General features: G+C 47.1%; 1 protein-coding gene across 1 annotated transcript in view; it reads right to left on the reverse strand.

The window, feature by feature from the left end:
* The window catches only part of LOC144162664 (uncharacterized), a 154,725-nt gene extending 148,778 nt beyond the window's left edge, over positions 1 to 5,947 (reverse strand). Inside the window, exon 1 of the mRNA XM_077693290.1 lies at positions 5,281 to 5,947. Within this exon, the coding sequence (XP_077549416.1) occupies positions 5,281 to 5,305 (25 nt within the window). The 5' untranslated portion in view covers positions 5,306 to 5,947. The remainder of the gene's footprint in view (positions 1 to 5,280) is intronic.
* Between the last annotated feature and the right edge of the window lie 13,826 nt (positions 5,948 to 19,773).

A 19,773-nucleotide genomic window follows, 5' to 3' on the forward strand; every position in this document is an offset into this window, starting at 1 on the left:
TATTTAAAAGTATTTAATGGTGCAAAAAAAAGCATCACCAGGAAGACAAAATAGAAATAGGAACGACGCCATAACCGAACACAGTGCCATAAAAAGGAATTGTGTTCGATTGAATTAATTAAGTTGTGAGTCAACACTGTATTGTGACCCATTTCCTTGCGCTGTTTACTCTTTAGAAAAAGGCTACTTAAGCTGCTACCCCATTTCACTGGTCCTAATGTGGTCCTATGTGACCCACAGATGCCCTATATTTGGCCTTGACGACTGCCCTGTCACCTACAACGTCCATTATACTCGCACATGGACGCCACATTATAAACTCAAGGGCAAACAGCACTTGGAATAAAAGACAGGCCCCATGTTATCGAAAACACGTTGGTCAAAAGGTCAAACTACACTGGCATTCATATACAGCAGAACCAAAACAAATCAACAGTGACTGTAAGACCCAAAAATGAGCTTCTGGTAAAATAATTCGTTCAATTTGGCAGCTTGCTCAGCAACCGATTTAAATAGATCATGATAATTCAAATAAAAATCTTCTGCCACAGTGAGTTTAAATTAACAAGAGTAACGAGAACTAACCACAATTTTCGAACCTACTGCATGCGTCTGAAAGGCATGCGACTAATACAGCATGTACGTTTATGAGAGCGAAGAAGAGAACCGATAAGCGAAAAATGTCAAAATAGCGCAGCACCTTTGCAAGTTTGGATAGCTAAGACTTTTGGAAAAGACACCTGCTGGATGTGTCATTGCACAGTGTGCCTGCACTGGCTTACCGACCCTCCAATACAGTCGAGTCCACTTATAACGATACCGTTTATAACAATATATCGGATATTACGATAAACAGCTATGGCACCGTCAACTTTTGTATTCTTTCTATGGTAAAATAAACCGCTTATTACAATGCTCCAATGCCACGATACCGGATATAACGATTGAATCTGGTTATACTGTGCACCAAAAGTGCAACAGTGACGACTCTAACGACGCAGTTGCACAGTTTACTCGGGTATAGTGGCTTCGTAGGAGGCCCAATGCGTGACACAGTCCCTCGGGGACTTTGTTTCCGCCAAGGACATTTACCTCAGCTAGGTGAAGCACCTATAGATGCTTTTTGAAAATATTTGCGCTAGCTTCTCAGGCGGCAAACAAAGGTCACCGACTGTGGCTTCTTTTTCGCAAATTAGTAGTAGTACGACCTTGCTGCAATGCGAATAAAACGTTTTGAGCTCTGTTCCGTCTTCTTATTTCGCAACCCGCTTATAACAATTATCAGTTATAACTTGGATATTGTTATAAGTGGACTAGACTGTACCACCCTTCACTGCACCAACTTCCAGTTGCCTGTGTGCGACATTGTTTGCAAATGTGTCTGTAGTTGCAGATGCACCTATGGTAGTTTCAAACACATTCAACGTACCTTGTATAGCTATGCCACAACATGCATCCGTGTTCTCAAGAGCGGCATTAGAACTTAGAGTGCAAGTGTTGAATGAGTTCGACTAATTCACTCTTGCCGATTGATTTCAACCGAGGACATTCTTGTTATTTTTTTAACTCAAACACTTCAGATTTTCACGTTGTGTTGGTTTTTAGTGCCCTAAGAAATGCAGTCAGTTCCTGCCTATGCAGCCTGAGTTCACTGTTGCACAAACAGTCATGCCAACCGTTCCTGCCCAAAGTTACTATAGTCTACCCAATAAAACTGTAATACATTATACAGCTTTGTGCTCTAGCAAGAACCGGTAGTGCGAAAATACCGCAGCAGTAACTTTAGCGTTCTTACTGCTAACAAGATGAATACCTCTGATAACACCATAAGGCCAAAAAGGGCCTATATATCAGCCCTCCTCCGAGATCCAACCAAACAGCCCGAAACCGCATTTTGGTGCCCCCTCTTTTGCTTAATCTCACAGTGCGAAGAATGTACACCCTTTGCCGAAAAACATTCATCTAAACTCTTTTCGAATTACCAGTGCTGTCGCTTCAGATAATGTCACTACTTTACGTCTGATTGATGAGCGCGACAGGGGTTGGCAACCTGTAAACTGCTCAGCATTCTTATGCGGCTCCAAGCACGGCGCCACTTTCTATCTGAAGGCCGACACGCCAGTTTTGACCTGAAATGGGGTTAGACGGGAGACAAGAACAGAGAACTGATCGCTTCCAATTGGCATTATTCCCTACCTGCACACTTAGCCAGATCGGTCAATTATTGTCAAATATTATAGTCAATTCGCGGAATTTTTTTCTCTTTTCCTGCTCCCCCGCCGCCAAATTTGCCGTGCAGCCCTCCACTGTGCTCATTTCATGCACCTCGGCCCTCCACCTCAAAAGCTTCCCGACCCCTGGATTGCGAGGTTGAACACACTACACAGGCGATGAGGCGCACCATAGTGGAGAGCTCCGAATTATATTTGACCACCTGGGTCAAATTATATTTGACCATCTTTAACGTGTGCCATAATTTCCAACACACAGGTGTCTTCACTTTTTGCCTCCAGCAGAAACTATACTCGGTTACAACTCAAGAACGGCACCACCTCATGTGGTGTATCACTCCGCCAAAGCGCCGGACCCGTGGCGTCAGTGCGCGCGCGTTTTGAAAGGGGTTTGCTATGAATGCGTGATATCGTCTGCCTTGTCTCACGCAGTTTGTTTGTAGTCACTGGAGTCGTTTATAAGCCTATTAAGTCCAGAAAATCACGGGAACAGCTCACACCATGTTCAAAATATTCCCAGTAACGCCCTACTTGCGCCGCACGGAGAAACATCCGGCTACAGTGATAAGGCACAGCGGCAACTTCCGGTGCCGTTCTTAAAAATTGTCACCGAGTATAGTTTACATCCCATTTTAAATATTACAGCACCTTCTCACCAACCCTGTTCCCTTTTGTTTCAAATCTCAAGTGCACTCAACTGCATCTATACGTCTACGTTACAGATCTCCAAATTAGGGACAAAAAGGCATTCCACTGCTCGTCTAGCAGAGGGTTACAAGCGAGCTTATTGAGATTGCAAACAAACAGCACAGGCACGCTGCGAATATTTCCTTCACCAATGAACAAATGTCTGCTGACGTAGCAGCAACATGGATGTTATGCCAGCAAATAAAGCTAAACCAAATCCCTCTTCAAATCGCACACTACGTCCACCCAGTATGAGCTCAGTGAATAGTGAGAAAGTTAAGCAAATACCAACAAAACAATGGGAGATACCTAGTATCTAAAACTGATTTTCCCCGAGGACTTGCCCTATACAGTTAGAGTACAACAAAGAAAGACCGGCAGCTCTACAGAAGTGGAAGGCCCAATGACGGCCCCTCAGCGTTACTGACAAAGTCAGGCCCAGAAACTAACAGTCCGGCACGTTGTTGGCCGGAGATTGGCGACTAGTAACAAGACGAATGGACACTGGACAATGGCACAGGCTTGAGCAGCATTGTCTTGGGAAATTCCCTTTTGCCTGCACGTTCAAATACGAGGTTCACGCAACAAAATGGCAGTGCTGTTATATGACACTGGCTGTCACAGCTGAGCTATGATGCGAAAAGTGCGCAGCAACGGTCTAATTAGTGTCGCATAATGGCAGCGATGGGAGCAGTCACAGTTGATCTTACCCAACCGGCCGAACCGCTTCCGCTCACTGACTAGCCAGAGTAACTGTTAATTCTTAATAATGACTCTGGCTAGTCAGTGAGCGGAAGCGGTTCGGCCGGTTGGGTAAAATCAAGACATACTGATCAGTTTGGAGTTGCGGAACGACACTAGCGAGGATTGCTGTACTGGATGGGAGAAGTCTGCCTTGATTTTACCCCACCGGCCAAAGCGCTTCCGCTCACTGACTAGCCAGAGTCATTATTAAGAATTAACAGTGACTCTGGCTAGTCAGTGAGCGGAAGCGGTTCGGCCGGTTGGGTAAGATCAACTGTGACTGCTCCCATCGCTGCCATTATGCGACACTAATTAGACCGTTGCCATGGTGCGCAGGGCAGTGGCCCCCAGGACGCCCCATCACCTCAGCCTGTACACATATTGCTACAATTAGTGATTCCAAGAGATGCAACGGATGGAAAGGATAAAAAAAAAGTCATCTCATTCCTCACCAGCCTACTCACTGTTCTTGTGAAACCGCACCCCCGAATAGTGTTTTGGTACTACGAGCGTTGGCCTTTCATTTTCCTCTCCACACGGTTCATAATGCATGCAGTGGAAAGACGAGTCACGCAACAGCCCAGACTTCTTAAGGGCTGCTCCTTGGCGGAAAAACATTGTGCTCACAGCAGGACGAAAACCTCTCCCGTGCTTCTCCGAGGGTGTAAAATAACACTTGGGAAGAATTGCAACCTCATAATGAAGCTGCAATCCCTGCTAATAGCAGGGCTTCAGTGTTTCGTAATCCTCTCTCTCTTATTTAGAGGGGTGAGATGCCCTCGAGGAAATTGGCACATACCCATGAAGCCTATGCTTGTCAAATGTTGGCCGTCACACGTAATGCTGCTAGAATAAAAGTGACTTGTAACGTTTTCAATCATCGCTCAAATGTTGCTGACTCACCAGCGGTGGGTAATGCTATATGAAACAACTATGCCACAGTGACATGTCGTTTTTCAAGGCACTTGATCCTTTTACGGCGTCCGGAAGCGCACAACACGCGTTTAAAGATGGGCCAAGGCCCGTCGCGTCTAGGTGTTAGTTTTTGGTAAGTTACGCAAGTTTTCAGCCGCCGACAAAGTGCTGTAACATCGCCGTCATCGGCAACCGCAACGCGTCAGACGGTTGCGAAACGTTCCTTCCACGTGCTCACGCGTCGTCGAACTAAGCAGTTCGAACGGCCGTCGCTTCACGACCGTACCAAGTGACCCGGCAGCGCGTCGCGATAGCGAAAGCGCCAATTTCACGAGCGTCACGGCTCCGCGCTGTTTCGTGACAATCGTCGAGCGGCTGCATTTTACGTAAGTCGTGAGATATGGGAGCCGGCAGCTTTTTTCGGGGCCCGATCGCAGCGGGGGAGGAGTTACGAAAGAAGCAACGAGGCATGTTGGTTGTTTCGCGTGAAACCCATCCAGTGCGCCGCGCCACAAAGCGCTGTAAACAAAACGCGCGGCTCGCCGCCACCGTGGTTGAAAACACGGCGGCGTCACGCCGCGCGCGACGAAACGAAAACGCAAATTCGAGGGTGCCGCCACCCAATGTGCGATCTAGATCAATCTTCCTGCACCGACAGCATAGATCGGAAGCGCGCGCGGTTCGAGAAAGACGGATAGCTGACCTTGTGTTTTGAACTTCCTTGGCATCTTCTCCGAAAGTCACCTAAGCGCGGTGCACAGTTCTCCAGAATCACTGATCGGGAAATCCATGCTTGCTCAGTCATGTTGTTGCCATGTGATTGGGCTGCGCTTTCGGGAGATCAGCAGCGATGGGTCCGGCAGGGTTTTGTGACGAGAGGAAGACAAAAAAAAATAATAAAGACGGCAGAAAGAAACACTGGCTATTTCCCCCAGCCGCAAATGGCGCGAACGGGCGCGTTGACTCAAGTTTTCATCACCGTTCGCACGGCCGCCCGGCTGGCTCGTGCGAAGCGGTTCGCGGAAACAGTTCACAGGCGCCAAGCACTGCCCAAGCACACGCACGGCACACACAGCGGCCTATCCACCACGACAGGAATCCAACCCATGGCGGCTCCGACGGCTTGCTGTCGAACGTCGCGGTGGGTCGTCGATGGCAGCCGACGCTTCATAGCTGCTCGCGGTCCGAGCGGCCCGTCACCTTGTCGCCTTCCGGCGTGCGTTGAAGAAGATGCACGCGATCTTGGCGGTCATTGCGAAGCATCCCACGAGGAACGATATTTCGGGATCGCAGCGTTTTAGGCCTACCGCGATAGCTCCCTTACCTGGCCGAAAAAGCAGGCAAGAAAGGCACTTTCTGGCGTCGTGCCTTAGTTGGTACCGGTGGCGCCATCCGGCGTCAACTTCGAGAAACAGAACTTTTTTTTTTTTCTCCCTCTTCCCCTCTCTCGCGAGGCGGCCGATTTTGGCGCACGCGCCAAGTTCACGCTGAAGACCGAAGCACACAGCCTATTTTTAGAGCTCGAAAAGGTAGACATTTTGGTTTCGCACAACATGCCGAAGTCTTGTATGTTTCAGTAGCTCTCAGCTCGAGAGTTTGAAAAGGAATAGAAGCTACGTCGAAAGACCAATAGTTTCGAATCTATTCACGCGTGCTCCAATTATTCCACTCTTCATTCCTATCGCTCCATTTCAATACCCAGCAAAAAAAGTCGACAGAAATTTTGATGACCTTAAAAGCTTGGCTAAACAGTTGGCTACAGCGGCAATTTATTTAAATCCTTAGGTCGGGTAAGTTCCAAACATTAATAGAAGCGAAAATTGCGGCAGCAATGAAAAGCTATGAGGATTGCGCGCTCGTCCGGTTGTCTCCTCTTTGTGTCGTCCTTCCGCGCAATCCTCATGGCTTTTCAAGTATCAGCACGTCAACAAGTCTTGCAGGGCATATGATATATCCAACCCACAGTTAGTAGTGAAATCAGCGACAAGAAACAGCACACTAATGGCTTGACAATTAAAAGGGTTTTTAAAATTCCGCGGGTCACTCAAGCACAATGTACGGGATACCAACGAAAATCTCGCTTAAGCATGCCGTCATGTTTAATGTTATGAGCGATTTTTCGGTTCCTTAGGGGCCGTATCCGGTTGGCTTTCTTTCGTTACGCAGGGTATTCGCACTGGTGGCACTGAGATCGAACACAGTCGGCCCCTGGCGGCGGAGAGACGAACCTCTCATAGAGGCCGCTGTGGCATGGCCTCCGAGATTCCCCCGTGCACGTTTTTCTGCGGCCGTCCAACTCTGTGGGTCGTCCCGATCATAGAGATAATAGAGAGTTTTAGCAAACCGTTTTCGACGATCCGCTACGGTAACGGCGGTACGGTCAGCGCGACCGGAGCCAATGCCGTTCGCGGCCAAGCGCGCCACGCTTGGCTGGATCGCCGCGCGCCCCAGCCAAATTTTGTAAGCGCGCTGGTACCCCCGCGCACAGCCAGGCAGCAGTGCGCACCTATACATCGAATGCATCGTTCAGCCCATTGGGCCGCTGTTTATGCGGCATTTCGCGGCATGTCAACGCTGCAGTTTTTCTGGTCTTGGCACGAGCGTAAATTTGCGAGTTTATTGGCCGCATTTCTGCACAGCTCCTGCCGAAGATGCTGACCCAGAACACCTGTAATGGATGTGTCCTTCATTGGAACAGCCCAGAACTCGACACCCTAGAGGCAAAGGCCTTCGCCCTTGCAGGTCGAGCCCCCCGATCTTCATTGATTCATAAAGGGACCCCACCACTGCTCCCTCGCGCTCTTCAGCGGAGTGAAATCCAACATAGTACTGTAATATACGTTTTATGTCATGAGGCATACAATCGCATTTAGAAAAGAGCAGCTTATCGTTGTTGGATGGTTCCAGAGCGAACGTATACAGAACACGCGTCGAGTACCCCACGCGTAGTTAATATAATTGGTCACTACAAAGCGTGGATAAAGATAATTAGTCGAACGTAACTTAGAAAAAAAATACATAAACAAAAAAAAAGGAAATATGGAAGTGATATTAACAAATTCAAAAATATAAATCTTATACAGCTTCTCCACAAAACAAATAAAAATAAAGGAGCAGCGAAACTAATGACAAAAACGTGAATAAAAAAATCTCGCGAACAGACTATTTATAACCTTGTAACGCCCTGCATTTGCACAGAAATGCTTAATAGCGCGCATACAGATAATTGATCGAATGGAATCTTTAAAACAAAAAAATACAAAACTTAGAACGAAATTATAAAAGTGAACTTACGAATACAAAAATATGACTTCTATACATCTCCCGCGCAAAGCTACGAAAATAATAAAAAGCTCTGACAAAAATCAACTACGGAATAAGCAAGAATAAAAAAAATCATGAAAACTGACCAAAGTGTAACGCCCTGCCTTTGCGCAAAAAATGTGCAATTGGCGGAGTTAACATGCGTAAATAGTGTGAACGGAGATGGTTTGTCCTACGGAATCTTTAAAAAACCAAAAGCAGAAAATAATTAGTTATAAAAGATATCTTACAAAATAAAGAAAATGCGCATATCCCAACCAACCAAATTGCGCATATCCCAAACAAAGAAAATGCGCACATCCCAACCAACCAACACCTCCTCCAAAAAAGGAAGACAAAATAAAAAAAAGCACTGAAAAGAACTACGGAAACACGTACAAAAATATCGTGAGAACGACCAACCGTGTAAACCCCTGCCTTTGCATAGAAGGGCATAATTCCCATGATAATATGTTTAATATATTAAAGATAATGTGAATGGAGCTAATTAATTGAATGGAACTTGAAAACAGAAAAGACAACAAAAATAAAAAATAAAAAATTTTCAAAGGGATCTTACAAAATACATTTAATTGTTGAATTTATGTGAAACCACCAATCTAGCTGAGCCATCGGCGCGCACAGGTATACCGGCAAAAGGCATTCTCAATTGTAAACACAGACAAGTCGCACATCCCGCGATAATTATGCAGCTTTATATGCTACGATGTATCGTGTAGTTTTTACAGACCATGATTAGCTTTTCTTAACTGCCGCGGCGCTTACTAAAACCTCGCAAATAATCACTGGCACTGGATTGCAATGGGCGGTGGTGTCTGAATGTATCATCGTTGGTTTCGGTCGGACTTGCATGCTTACCATTTTCTAAGACTGCCTTAAAAAGCCGCGGCAACAAATGTACCGTGACATGCATACCAATCAGAAACAATCTTAATATTTAATATTGCATTTATGCGACAGATGCTTATGCAAGTCGCCACTCTAGTAAAATAATGTTGGGTGAGGACGTGAGGGGTTTTTCAAGAGCACCGTGTGTAAATACACATCGAACAATCTAAAAAAAATCAAAATAGGGACGCGAAACCTCAGCAGAGAGCGCCAGAACCCACTGCGCTTCGCTCGTGTGATTTCTGCTTAAACAATTGTACTTGGCTCCTCATATTATTAAGTTAACCATAATAATTTTTTGGGGTAGTGTCTTGTACCTGTCATTTTAAAGCTGGCTGCTGAACTCAATTTGACTGCTCGCTGCGAAAACGCGCGTTTCCTCTCTTGCGCCAATTAAGCTGCCGCGGAACGCATTAAAGGGGCCGTAGATATGCTTCTGAAGGTCGCCATTTCAATCGCGCAATCGGTAGAGTACTCCTTCTTCACGACAGGTCGCAAAAAACACGCAACAAAGATGCTTTCTTTCTTTCTTGCTCGCCTACCATTTTCTTGCCTCCACACTGCCGCGCTCTGACGTGCGACAGACCGCTTGTGACGCACCAGTGTGACGCACGAAGTTCTCAACAGTACGGCTGCGCTATTGGTGGGCCCCGTTAAATGCTGTAGCCAATAAGCGTTCCCAGCTCTGGCGGAAACGCGGTTGCGCGCAGCGCTCCTGCACTGGCGGCACGGCGTATGCACCGACGGCACAGACGAATGTTGATCGTCGCCATCCGTAACACGAGCTTAGCGGAGTTGTAGATATAGCGCGCCGTTCACAATGTATGAATAATGCTGAAAAAACATGGAGCATCTCTGCGGGCACAAACACCCGCTACACGCGCGACTCCGGCAAGCATCTGCCTGCACGTTGCCTGCAGTTTGCAAATACGTGAAAGGGGGTGATAGTGCAGTGAAAGATTGCGCGGGGGATCATGGTCGTCGCGGCCTCGCAAAGCAGTGTCTGGATAAATGCGGCGATGCTAAGCCAGGCGGCAGTGCTCACCTATGCATCGAAATTCGAATGCATCGTTCAGCCCATTGGGCCGTTGTTTATGCGGCATTTCGCGGCATGTCAACGTGTGTCCCGTGTGTCCCACTGGGCATGTCCCAGTAGGCGGAGCTTGGCCGTCGTCTGCTAAAGAAGAAGCGTGACGTACTGCCGAGCGGAGCCAATGGCTGCGCGCTTCTCGAACCGACCCTGTTTCTCTAGGTGGTCTTGCGCTTGATCGGTGACGTTTCCCCCGTGGTGAAAGAGGAAATGCGCCAGGCCTTGTTGCGGGCCCTTTTTAATGAACGATAACTCGGCTAATACTGAACGCTTTTAAACCATTTTTGCGGCAGAACGTTCTTTGCATAGTACTCCAACAATTGCGCACGTAAAATCGCAACCTTTGGGGCCCTGTTTAGGGCCCCTTTAAAGCATTTAGGTGGCGAGCGCCGCGGTGCGGCGGAGGGCGCGGCCACGCCCCCTTTGCAACTTACGGCCCGAGCAAAACGCGCGAACATGAAAAACACATTCATATTGCATACGGCTCTTTTGCTGTTAAATTACTAAATAAATAAACAAAATTTTCTGTACCTTACGCGCCTTTCGCCGAAATCCAACCTTCAAATGGGGCATGTGTGCGTATTAGCATGCTTTTAAGAAAAGATAAAAAGTTCTGCACGTTTCTACAACCGTTTTCGTTTCTCTCTCTAGTTTGTTGATTATATCCTCACCAGTGACACTTTTAAGAATCCGTCCCCACGCTGAGCAGCGACAAATCGTCATCACTGATCAAAGCGGTTTTTGATCGATTTCAGCTTGCTGAATGAACTTCGCCAGTGAAATTCGTTACCCACAAGCAAAATCTAACAGCAACATAAACATCTGGGAATGAACCTTCAAAATTTTCACGAATTATAGTTTCGCCATGCCCGCCACAGAAGAGCAGCCTTCGTTGCTCGCATATGAAATAAGCTGCCCAAGCTTATCGGGAAATATCCGCCAGCCAGACTAGACGGATATAGTTTTTGCAGTGCTCAGTGCCTGCAGGCTCCTCGTACCTGGGGAAAGCAGTTCCAATCTGAGAAGCATCATGTTTATCTCGGCGATCCATGGTTGCATACGCTATGCAGGGGTTTGTGCAATCTACTGGTAAAGTATGTAGAAGGAGGAAAGTATTTGAACAGTGATGGTCGGCTGAAGATTCAAACTAAGTAATTTGTGCATTGGAGTAGAAAGGAATGTAAATTACGGTATTTAGCAATCATCGCGCTCAGTGCCGGATTAGGAAACTTTGGGGCCCGGGGCTACTGCGTCCTTGGGGCCCTGATGATGATGATGATGATGATTCCGCTTTAATATGCGAAAATTTTCGAAGCCCATATTATGCTCTCTGATCAGTGATAAATTATACATAATTTTACGCTTTCCGGAAACTAATTGCTCGGCTTTATGTCTAGTATTAAATAACGGATTTTAAGAGGCGTAAAAGTTAGTATGGTTTGATTGCCGGTCCGTCACAAATTCACAATTAATCGAAGCGCCGTGTCGGCCTGCACACGCCATGGTACATAACAGTATTTTCTTACAAGAAGCATATTTTATTTAGCCTGTAAAGTTTTAATTTTATTGTAAAGTTATCCACCTGCATATACGGGAGGGCTCAAAGTCAGCGCAGGCAGCTGTCACTCACAGACATCTGCCAAACAGTTAGCCGCCACGGCTTACAGGCCAAAATCCTGTAGATTACCCGCGCAGACGAAAAAGCACGCGGCGGTTAGAACATACGCAACCTTCCTATCGCAGCACGATTAGCACAAAAAAAAAAAAATGTCGCTTTTTGGGCTGGGGAGCGGTCGGCTTCATGCGTGGGTTTGCGCATGGCCGTCGAACTTTCAGCGGCGTGAAACTCCTGTTGCGCGCGCAGCTTTGATGGTCTTGCTAGTCGGCAAGCCGTTGCACGTTAACGGGTCCCCTTTGGGTTGGAGAGCGACAGGTGAGCACGAGAGATGGCGTCAGACAACAGTTTAATAGGGATAGAATGTATCTGCTCCCCCCCGCGCTGCTGCTCCCGTCGGTGCCGCGCAACAATTCCAGCAGTCAGTAGTTCGTTGTCGATCGGTCGGGTCGTTGTTCGGTCGTAAAGTGGAAACACGCTGAAGACCTCTCGTTTTCGAGTCCTCAACACGTCTGCCGCGTCCAATGTTTTTCCCGCGCTCCTTCGGGGGTTCCTCTCCTCCTGTCGCCACGCCCAAGCGCGACCAGAACTGCGGGCCGCCCTTTGGTCCGCGCTGCGCCGTGCGGCGGCTCATTTCAAAGCGAAAAGCGCCCACGGGGTCAAGCGGCTTAACATCCCCGAGTCGCGGCGGAGGTCCGTTTTCAAGATGGCATCGAAGGGGCCGCACGCAGGATGCGTTTTTAAGTGGGCACAGCTTTCGTCATCCCGAACAGAAACAGACGTTGTTGTTGCTTTGTTTGGCGTCCACGACTGAGCTCTTCACACCGGCTAGGCCTGCTGATTGCCCAGCTCGAAGGGAGCCGCTCGGGCTGGCCCGGCGGCCTCTGCGTCCACACAGAGTGGCGTCTGAGAATTAGCTACGAATGGAGTAGCGCGGACGTATAGCTTCCGGAACGCTTGTTGCTCAGACAGCCTGCAGAGGCTACAGCACAAAGGCACAGGCTGAAGCCGAACGACCCCGCCAGTGGCCTACACAACCTTTGAACATTTAAATAACCATACGCTGACCATTGAGCGAGAAATATCGAGTCGATATCTATCACGCTTATGCGATTCAACTAATCCACTAGCTTTATTGAACGGGTCGTCATCGCAATGAAGTTCCTTGTCAAGCGCTATACATTGAAATTTCTGGCAGAAATTGTGTATGAGAGGGCAGTGCTTAAGTTGTCAATAATGACATATAACGACCCTCAGGGTTAAACAATTTACAATGTTCTTCCAACATTATTTCATTATTCGCATGCCTGACCCTTTCTTATACGGAAACGTGCGCGCGCCGAAACGTCCGCGTACTTAGATGTCCGTGTACCGAAAAGACTAGCGAACCGACCTGTGTCGCGAAAAAGACCGGAGCCGAGCTCGGGGCCTGTTTTATGTGGCTTCTTAGGCCCGGTCAAGCTGCGTACCCAAGACTTTTGGTCAAAGCCGTATTCTCATAAACCTCGGCAAAACAAGAAAGAGGAGTAGGAATAACTAATTTAAATTGAAATGGACTCGAAGGTTGTCAACCATAGCGTGAGGGGCCCCCCACTCCTCCACACCTGTCACGAGTTAGTCAGCTCCGGTGTGAAGGTGAGGTTGAAGCTCCTACCTTCAACTTTCAATGCGGGCAGCGAGCACACTCAATAACTTTTTTATATGGTCGAGAGGGGCCCCTGACAGCTGTGGGCCCGGGGCTGCAGCCCCCGTAGCCCCCACCCTAATCCGGCCCTGATCGCGCTCGTCAAGCTGGTGCACAGTCCACGCGCAAATGTGCGCCGGCGGCCATAATATATATATTGTGGTACCGGGGTTCTTGCACCCGGCCGCGGTTCCCCAGAGAGACACTGAGCCCCCTCGATCACACCTTTACTGTGAGTGCCGCTCCGCCAAGGTCCACTGCCCAGCCCAGTCCGCCCTGTTCCATCCTATCTCATCTCGCGCCACATCTTCATACTCCGCCGGAACATGTCCATCGCGCGGGATTGTCCACCGCCACTATTGCCGGATTACCACAATATATATATATATATATATATATATATATATATATATATATATATATATATATATATATATATATATATATATATATATATATATATATATATATATATATATATATATATACAAAAACTTGGGTGCGACCACTTGGAAAACACTAACAAATACTTTATTTCGACAGTTTCGACCAGTGGCCTGGTCTGCTTCAGGGAAAATTACAAGTGGCTGAATATGCTCTACGATACACACTTCACGAGATACATTCGCAACAACGTTCTTCAAACATAATTCACTCCTGGGGGTTTTCCTTCCCTTTGTTTTTTTTTTTTTGTTTTTTTTTTTTCTTCTTCTCTCTTTTTCTACAGTACGCGGAATGCGGCACGTCATGTCATTCTGAGCCGCTGAGCGGTCCCTCACTCTACCTTTCAAGTTTCCGCTGTTCGACCTTCGTATTCGTCGGTGTCTGCTTCTGAGAACCCCCCTTTCTTCTGCCTCTCCTTTTCTCCCCTCTTTCTCTATTTCTAATTGCCTCCTTCTTTATACTCCTTTTTTCTCCTGTTTTCCTTTTCCCCTCTCCTTGCTTTGTATCGCCGCTCGCCTGGGGAGAGACGTGTATATGTGCCTGCCGCTGAGATTATTGTACATGTTTGCTTTCATTTATTTGGTTTCTTTTCTGGCAAGAAAGAGAGGTAGAGGGCAAAATTCCCCTCTCTCGTGAAGTGTGTATCGTAGAGCATATTCAGTCACTTGTAATTTTCCCTGAAGCAGACCAGGCCACTGGTCGAAACTGTCGAAATAAAGTATTTGTTAGTGTTTTCCAAGTGGTCGCACCCAAGTTTTTGAATATTTAAACAGTAGCCAAGAATTCCTTCTCTGCTATATATATATATATATATATATATATATATATAATATATATATATATATATATATATATATATATATATATATATATATATATATATATATAGTATATGGGAAATGAGGGGCTCCGTGAAATAAGACAGAAAATAAGGGTGGGCAGTCAAGAAAACCTCGGAAAGCAAAGGGGAGGTTGTGGTGAGTCATAGAAAGAGATGAAGAATTTTTTGAGTCGAAAAGAAAGTGGTGAAAAAATGCCCGCCGGTGACCCACCACAACCTCCCCTTTGCTTTCCGAGGTTTTCTTGACTGCCAACCCTTATTTTCTGTATATATATATATATACAGTCTAGTCCACTTACAACGATATGCAAGTGCCAAGGAAATCCCATCGTTATAACCGATAATTGTTATAAGCGGGTTGCGAAATAAAAAGACGGAACAGAGCTCACAACATTTTATTCGCATGCCAGCAAGGTTGTACTACTACTAATTTGCGGAAAAGAAGCCACAGTCGGTCACCTTTGTTTCCCACGTGTGAAGCGAGCGCATCTTTTCCAAGATCATCTAAAGGTGCTTCACCTAGCTGAGGTAAATGTCCTTGGCGGAAACAAAGTCCCCGAGGGACTGCGTCACGCATTGGGCCTCCTACGAAGACTACCTGAGTAGGCTGCGCAACAGTGTCGTTAGCCATCACTGTTGCACTTTTTTTGCACAATATAACCCGATTCAATCGTTATATCCGACATCGTGGCACTGGAACATTGTAATAAACGGTTTATTTTACCATAGAAAGAATACAAAAGTTGACGGTGCCATAGCTGTTCATCGTTAAATCCGATATATAAGTGGACTCGACTGTATATATATATATATATATATATATATATATATATATATATATATATATATATATATATATATATATATATATATATATATATATATATATATATATATATAAATCTAGAGAAAGATAAAATTCACAAAGCGCGCAGAAATAGTATAAGTAAAGAGTAGGATACACAGCAAGAACAATAACAAAGAATGTTTAACTTACGTAGCGGCAACGGGACTTGTCTTCATCAGAGTACAGTTACATGATTTTGCTGTCACAGACATTTGGAACACATTTATTATATAGATTTGCAGAAAACTGTGAGAAGGATCGGAAGATGTTTAGAAAACGGAGAGGATGCATGCAGTCGGGCTAAGCCTGTGTTACAACAACAACAAAAAAGAGAGAAATGAGAGTGGGAGAGATAGAGGAAGGAGTCGTATTTACAAGGCCGCGGTCAAGGTTGCTCCAGGACGGGGCAACGTACCTGGCATGGGCTGCAAGTGAGGAAGACTAGACAATCGCGGTTTCAAAAGGAAGGGAAAAGTATACAATAAGGTATTCAGTGGTTGGAGAGACTGGTTCCGAGGGATCAATACAGATATGAACAAAGAATGTGTTTTGGGTGTGCCCCCCGCGGATGGACAGATTAGATACATTACACAAAAGAGCATTCTCTGTTATTGTTTTGGCTGAAGAAGAAAATGAAACACGTTGAAAGAGGATAGGTTTTAACGTTTCGACCGGGGACCGGAATGACGAAGGCCGGTCCCCGGTGGAACCGTTAAAACCTATCCTCTTTCTTCGACGTGTTTCATTTTCTTCATTATACTTACCGGTGTCCAAGAAATCGTTTCCCTATATATATATATATATATATATATATATATATATATATATATATATATAAGACAGAAATAAGAATTGGCAGTCAAGAAGACCTCGGAAAGCAAAGGGGTGGATGTAGTAGCTCAAGATAAAGAATTTGGAAAATAAGAAAGTGGAGAAAAAATGCCCGCCAGGTGGGATCCGAACCCACGACCTCCTAAGGCTTAACTAGCCCCGCCGGTAGCGTAGTGGTTATCGCACCAGACCGGTATTCTGGAGGTCGTGGGTTCGGATCCCACCTGGCGGGAATTTTTTCTCCACTTTCTTATTTTCCAAATTCTTTATCTTGAGCTATTACATCCTCCCCTTTGCTTTCCGAGGTTTTCTTGACTGCCAATTCTTATTTCTGTCTTATTTTCAACGAGCCCCTCATTTCCTATTCTGATTCGCTATATATATATATATATATATATATATATATACATATATATATATATATATATATATATATATATATATATATATATATATATATATATGTGTGTGTGTGTGTGTGTGTGCGTGTGTGTGTGTGTGTGTGTGTGTGTGTGTGTGTGTGTGTGTGTGTGTGAAGCTCTATGGCGGAGGCCATGTTGTAAGCGTGCTGGTTCTCCCATGATCCGCCAGGCGGCAGTGCGCGCCTATTCGTCGAATGCTCGTTCAGCACGTTGGGCCGCTGTTTATGCGGCTTTTCGCGGCATATCAACGCTGAAGTTTTTTTCTGGTCTTGGCATGAGTGTACTTGCGAGTTTATGTGTCGCATTTATTCTCAGTTCCTGCCGAAGATGCTGACACAGAACACCTGTAATGGATGTGTCCGTCATTGGAACAGCCGAGAACTCGGCCCCTTCGAGGCACAGAGGCACAGTCCTCCGCCTTTGCAGGTCGATTGGTGAATAAGGGGGCCCCCACCCCTCCCCTACGCTCTTCCGCGATTTATTCCATGGCCCATGAGGCATACAGCCGCATCTAGAAAAAAATTAGGCTTACCTCCCCTCGCGGGAACCCTGTGTAGATGCGACGCATCGTGGGTTTCCCTCGGCGTTTCCGTTGGGTTGATTCTCCCAACGCGTGAAACGTGCCGTGAACGCGTGCGATGTATTTCCGTCTACTACGGGGTTCCCGCGATGGGAGGTGGGCGTAATTTGTCGTTAGTCTCCATTCAAAGCAGTGTTGGACATCGGAGCACCGGCGCTGGAACGACGGAGCGGAGCGGCGCAGGTACCGCGTTTTATACCGCCGCATAACGGTGAGGGGAATGAGAGAGAGCAGCGCATGCGCATGCGTTAACCGAGCGCTAGCGCGCGCCGACGCGCAGCTGGCAGTGCGAGGAGCGAGCGCTAACCCGCAGATAATGCTCCCGTGAGAGCGGCGGAGAGCGCAGCTGGCGCGGCGAGGAGAATGGGGGAGGGCGCGGACAACGACGACGACGACGACGACGCCGGATGGATGGAAGGATGCATGCATGCATGGACAAGGCGGGTGAATGAGATGCGTTGCATCTAAAAGAGCAGCGTATCGTTAACTTTGTTGGCTAATTCTCGAGACAGAATTCGCCAACTGCCCCACGTACAGCACCAAATGTGCAGCCCTGCATTTCCACAGAAATGTATACAAACTGGAGGAGTTAATAGAGAGTTTTAGCTGGCCGTTTTCGACGACCGGCCTCACGCAGCGGCTGTAGCCCGGAGTGCAGTGCCCGAACTGATGTGCCCGGGCTGACCGCTTTCTAGGACTGACTGACTGACTATAGGACTATTTGTGCCTTTCTCTCTCTCTCTCTCTCTCTCTCTCTCTCTCTCTCTCTCTCTCTCTCTCTCTCTCTCTCTCTCTGTCGCTCTCCACTTTATCCTGTCACTCCCCGTCTACTTCCCTTCCCCCTGCACTGGGTTGTATGCAGGTGAGCTCCCTGCCGAGCTCGAAATATCCCCAGTGCCCTTCCTCTTCTTTTCCTTTCCCGCCAACCACAAACAACAACAACGGCGGCACACGGAGCGCAACCGGAGCCAATAGAGAGTTTTAGAATAGGGGAAGGCGGCGTTGGGGGCCCCCAAGAAGTTAGGGGAACCCAAACGCAAGGCGCTCGCGCGCGTAGAGTTTTAGAAGAGGGGCGCTCCCGACAGCCCGCAACCGGCTTGCGTTGCTCAGCTCGGCTCGGGTGATGGGAACTTTAGGCTTAGCGTCGTGGCGGAAATTTGATCGCCGCTATCTGTGCAACTGCGAATGACAATCCGTAACACAACTTTTCACCACACTATCATCCCCTTTCTCGCATGTGGAAGTGTATTTCAGCTATAACTGCCGTTTGAGCGATCGGTGACCAAGACATCTGCATTGCCTGTTTCGATGCTTCCCCGCAGGTAGCGCCATCTCTCGGCCGCTCCGCGCACCGCGCGCCGCGGCGATCGGTCGGATCGCTGAAGTTCGCTGAACGTCCGCGGCTGGTCAGCGTAGGCTTAGCATCACGGCAGATATCTGATCGCCGCTTTTAAAATAAGCCCTGACAACAAGCCCTAGCACAATTTTTCATCACACTAACACCTACTTTCTCGCACGTGGAACTTCTTTTTAGCGATCAGATTGGTTCGGAAGAGCAGCGACAAGCAGTTGCTACCGTGGTCTGCGCCGGTTCGAGCCGCTGAGCGTGCCGAGCGGGCAGGCGCGGCCGGCGTGCGCGCGGACTGTTTCCGAAGGCAGAATACGCTTCACGATTGCCTGTTTTAATCCACGTCTTGCGAACGACGCGCGGAATCTACATATTCAGCTCAGCGATCGTCGTAGTTGATCGGGTAAGTCGAGGAACGAGCCGCAGGTTTCGCTTCAGCCATAGTCACGCGCCGTCTCGCTGGCTGCGAGAGCGACGCAAGAACGCAGACTCCAGCTTTGGGGCGCCCGCTATTTCAGCAAAATAGCGTGTGCGCTAAACGCAAACCCAAAACCCCAAGGACGGCTTGGGTTCTGCGCATGCGCAGTACGACGCCCCAAGATGCTTGGGGGCCCCAGAGCGTTGGGGCCCCCTATTCTAAAACTCCCTAATGCCGTTCGCGGCCAAATGCGCCACGCATGCGCAGTGGTGCTCCCGCTTGCCATCGGAGCGGAGGGGACCGTGAAAAACGGTCAGCTAAAACTCGCTAATATAATTTATCGTTACAAAACGTAGATACAGATAATTAGACGAACATAATTTAAAAAAAAAGTACAGAAAGTGGAAAAATGAGAAATATAGAAGTCATTAACAAATTAAAATATATAAATTTTATACAGATGCTTGACCAAACAAAACAAAATAATGCAGCAGCGAAAATAATGACAAAAGCGTGAAAAAAAAAAAAAAACTCGCGAACAGACAAACGTTACTTGTGACGCCCTGCATTTGCACATAAATGCGTAATTGTCGTAGTTCACCGATTTAAATTTATAATAGCGCGAATAGAGGTAATTGTAAAGGTAACGGAATATTGAAAACAAAAAAGCTACACAGAATTTATAAAGGTAAACTCATGAATTTAAGACTATGAGTTCTATTCATCTCCCGCGCAAAGCGAAGGCATGAATAAAAAGCCCTGACAAAAATTAACGACGGACAGACGAATAAAAAATCATAAAAACTGACCACAGTGTTACGCACTGCGCATTTGCTTAAAATTTTATAATTGGCGGACTTAACA

Source organism: Haemaphysalis longicornis, unplaced genomic scaffold (genome assembly GCF_048455015.1).
Source record: "Haemaphysalis longicornis isolate Haplotype H1 unplaced genomic scaffold, Haemaphysalis longicornis Haplotype H1 scaffold_12, whole genome shotgun sequence".
Lineage (NCBI taxonomy): Eukaryota > Metazoa > Arthropoda > Arachnida > Ixodida > Ixodidae > Haemaphysalis > Haemaphysalis longicornis.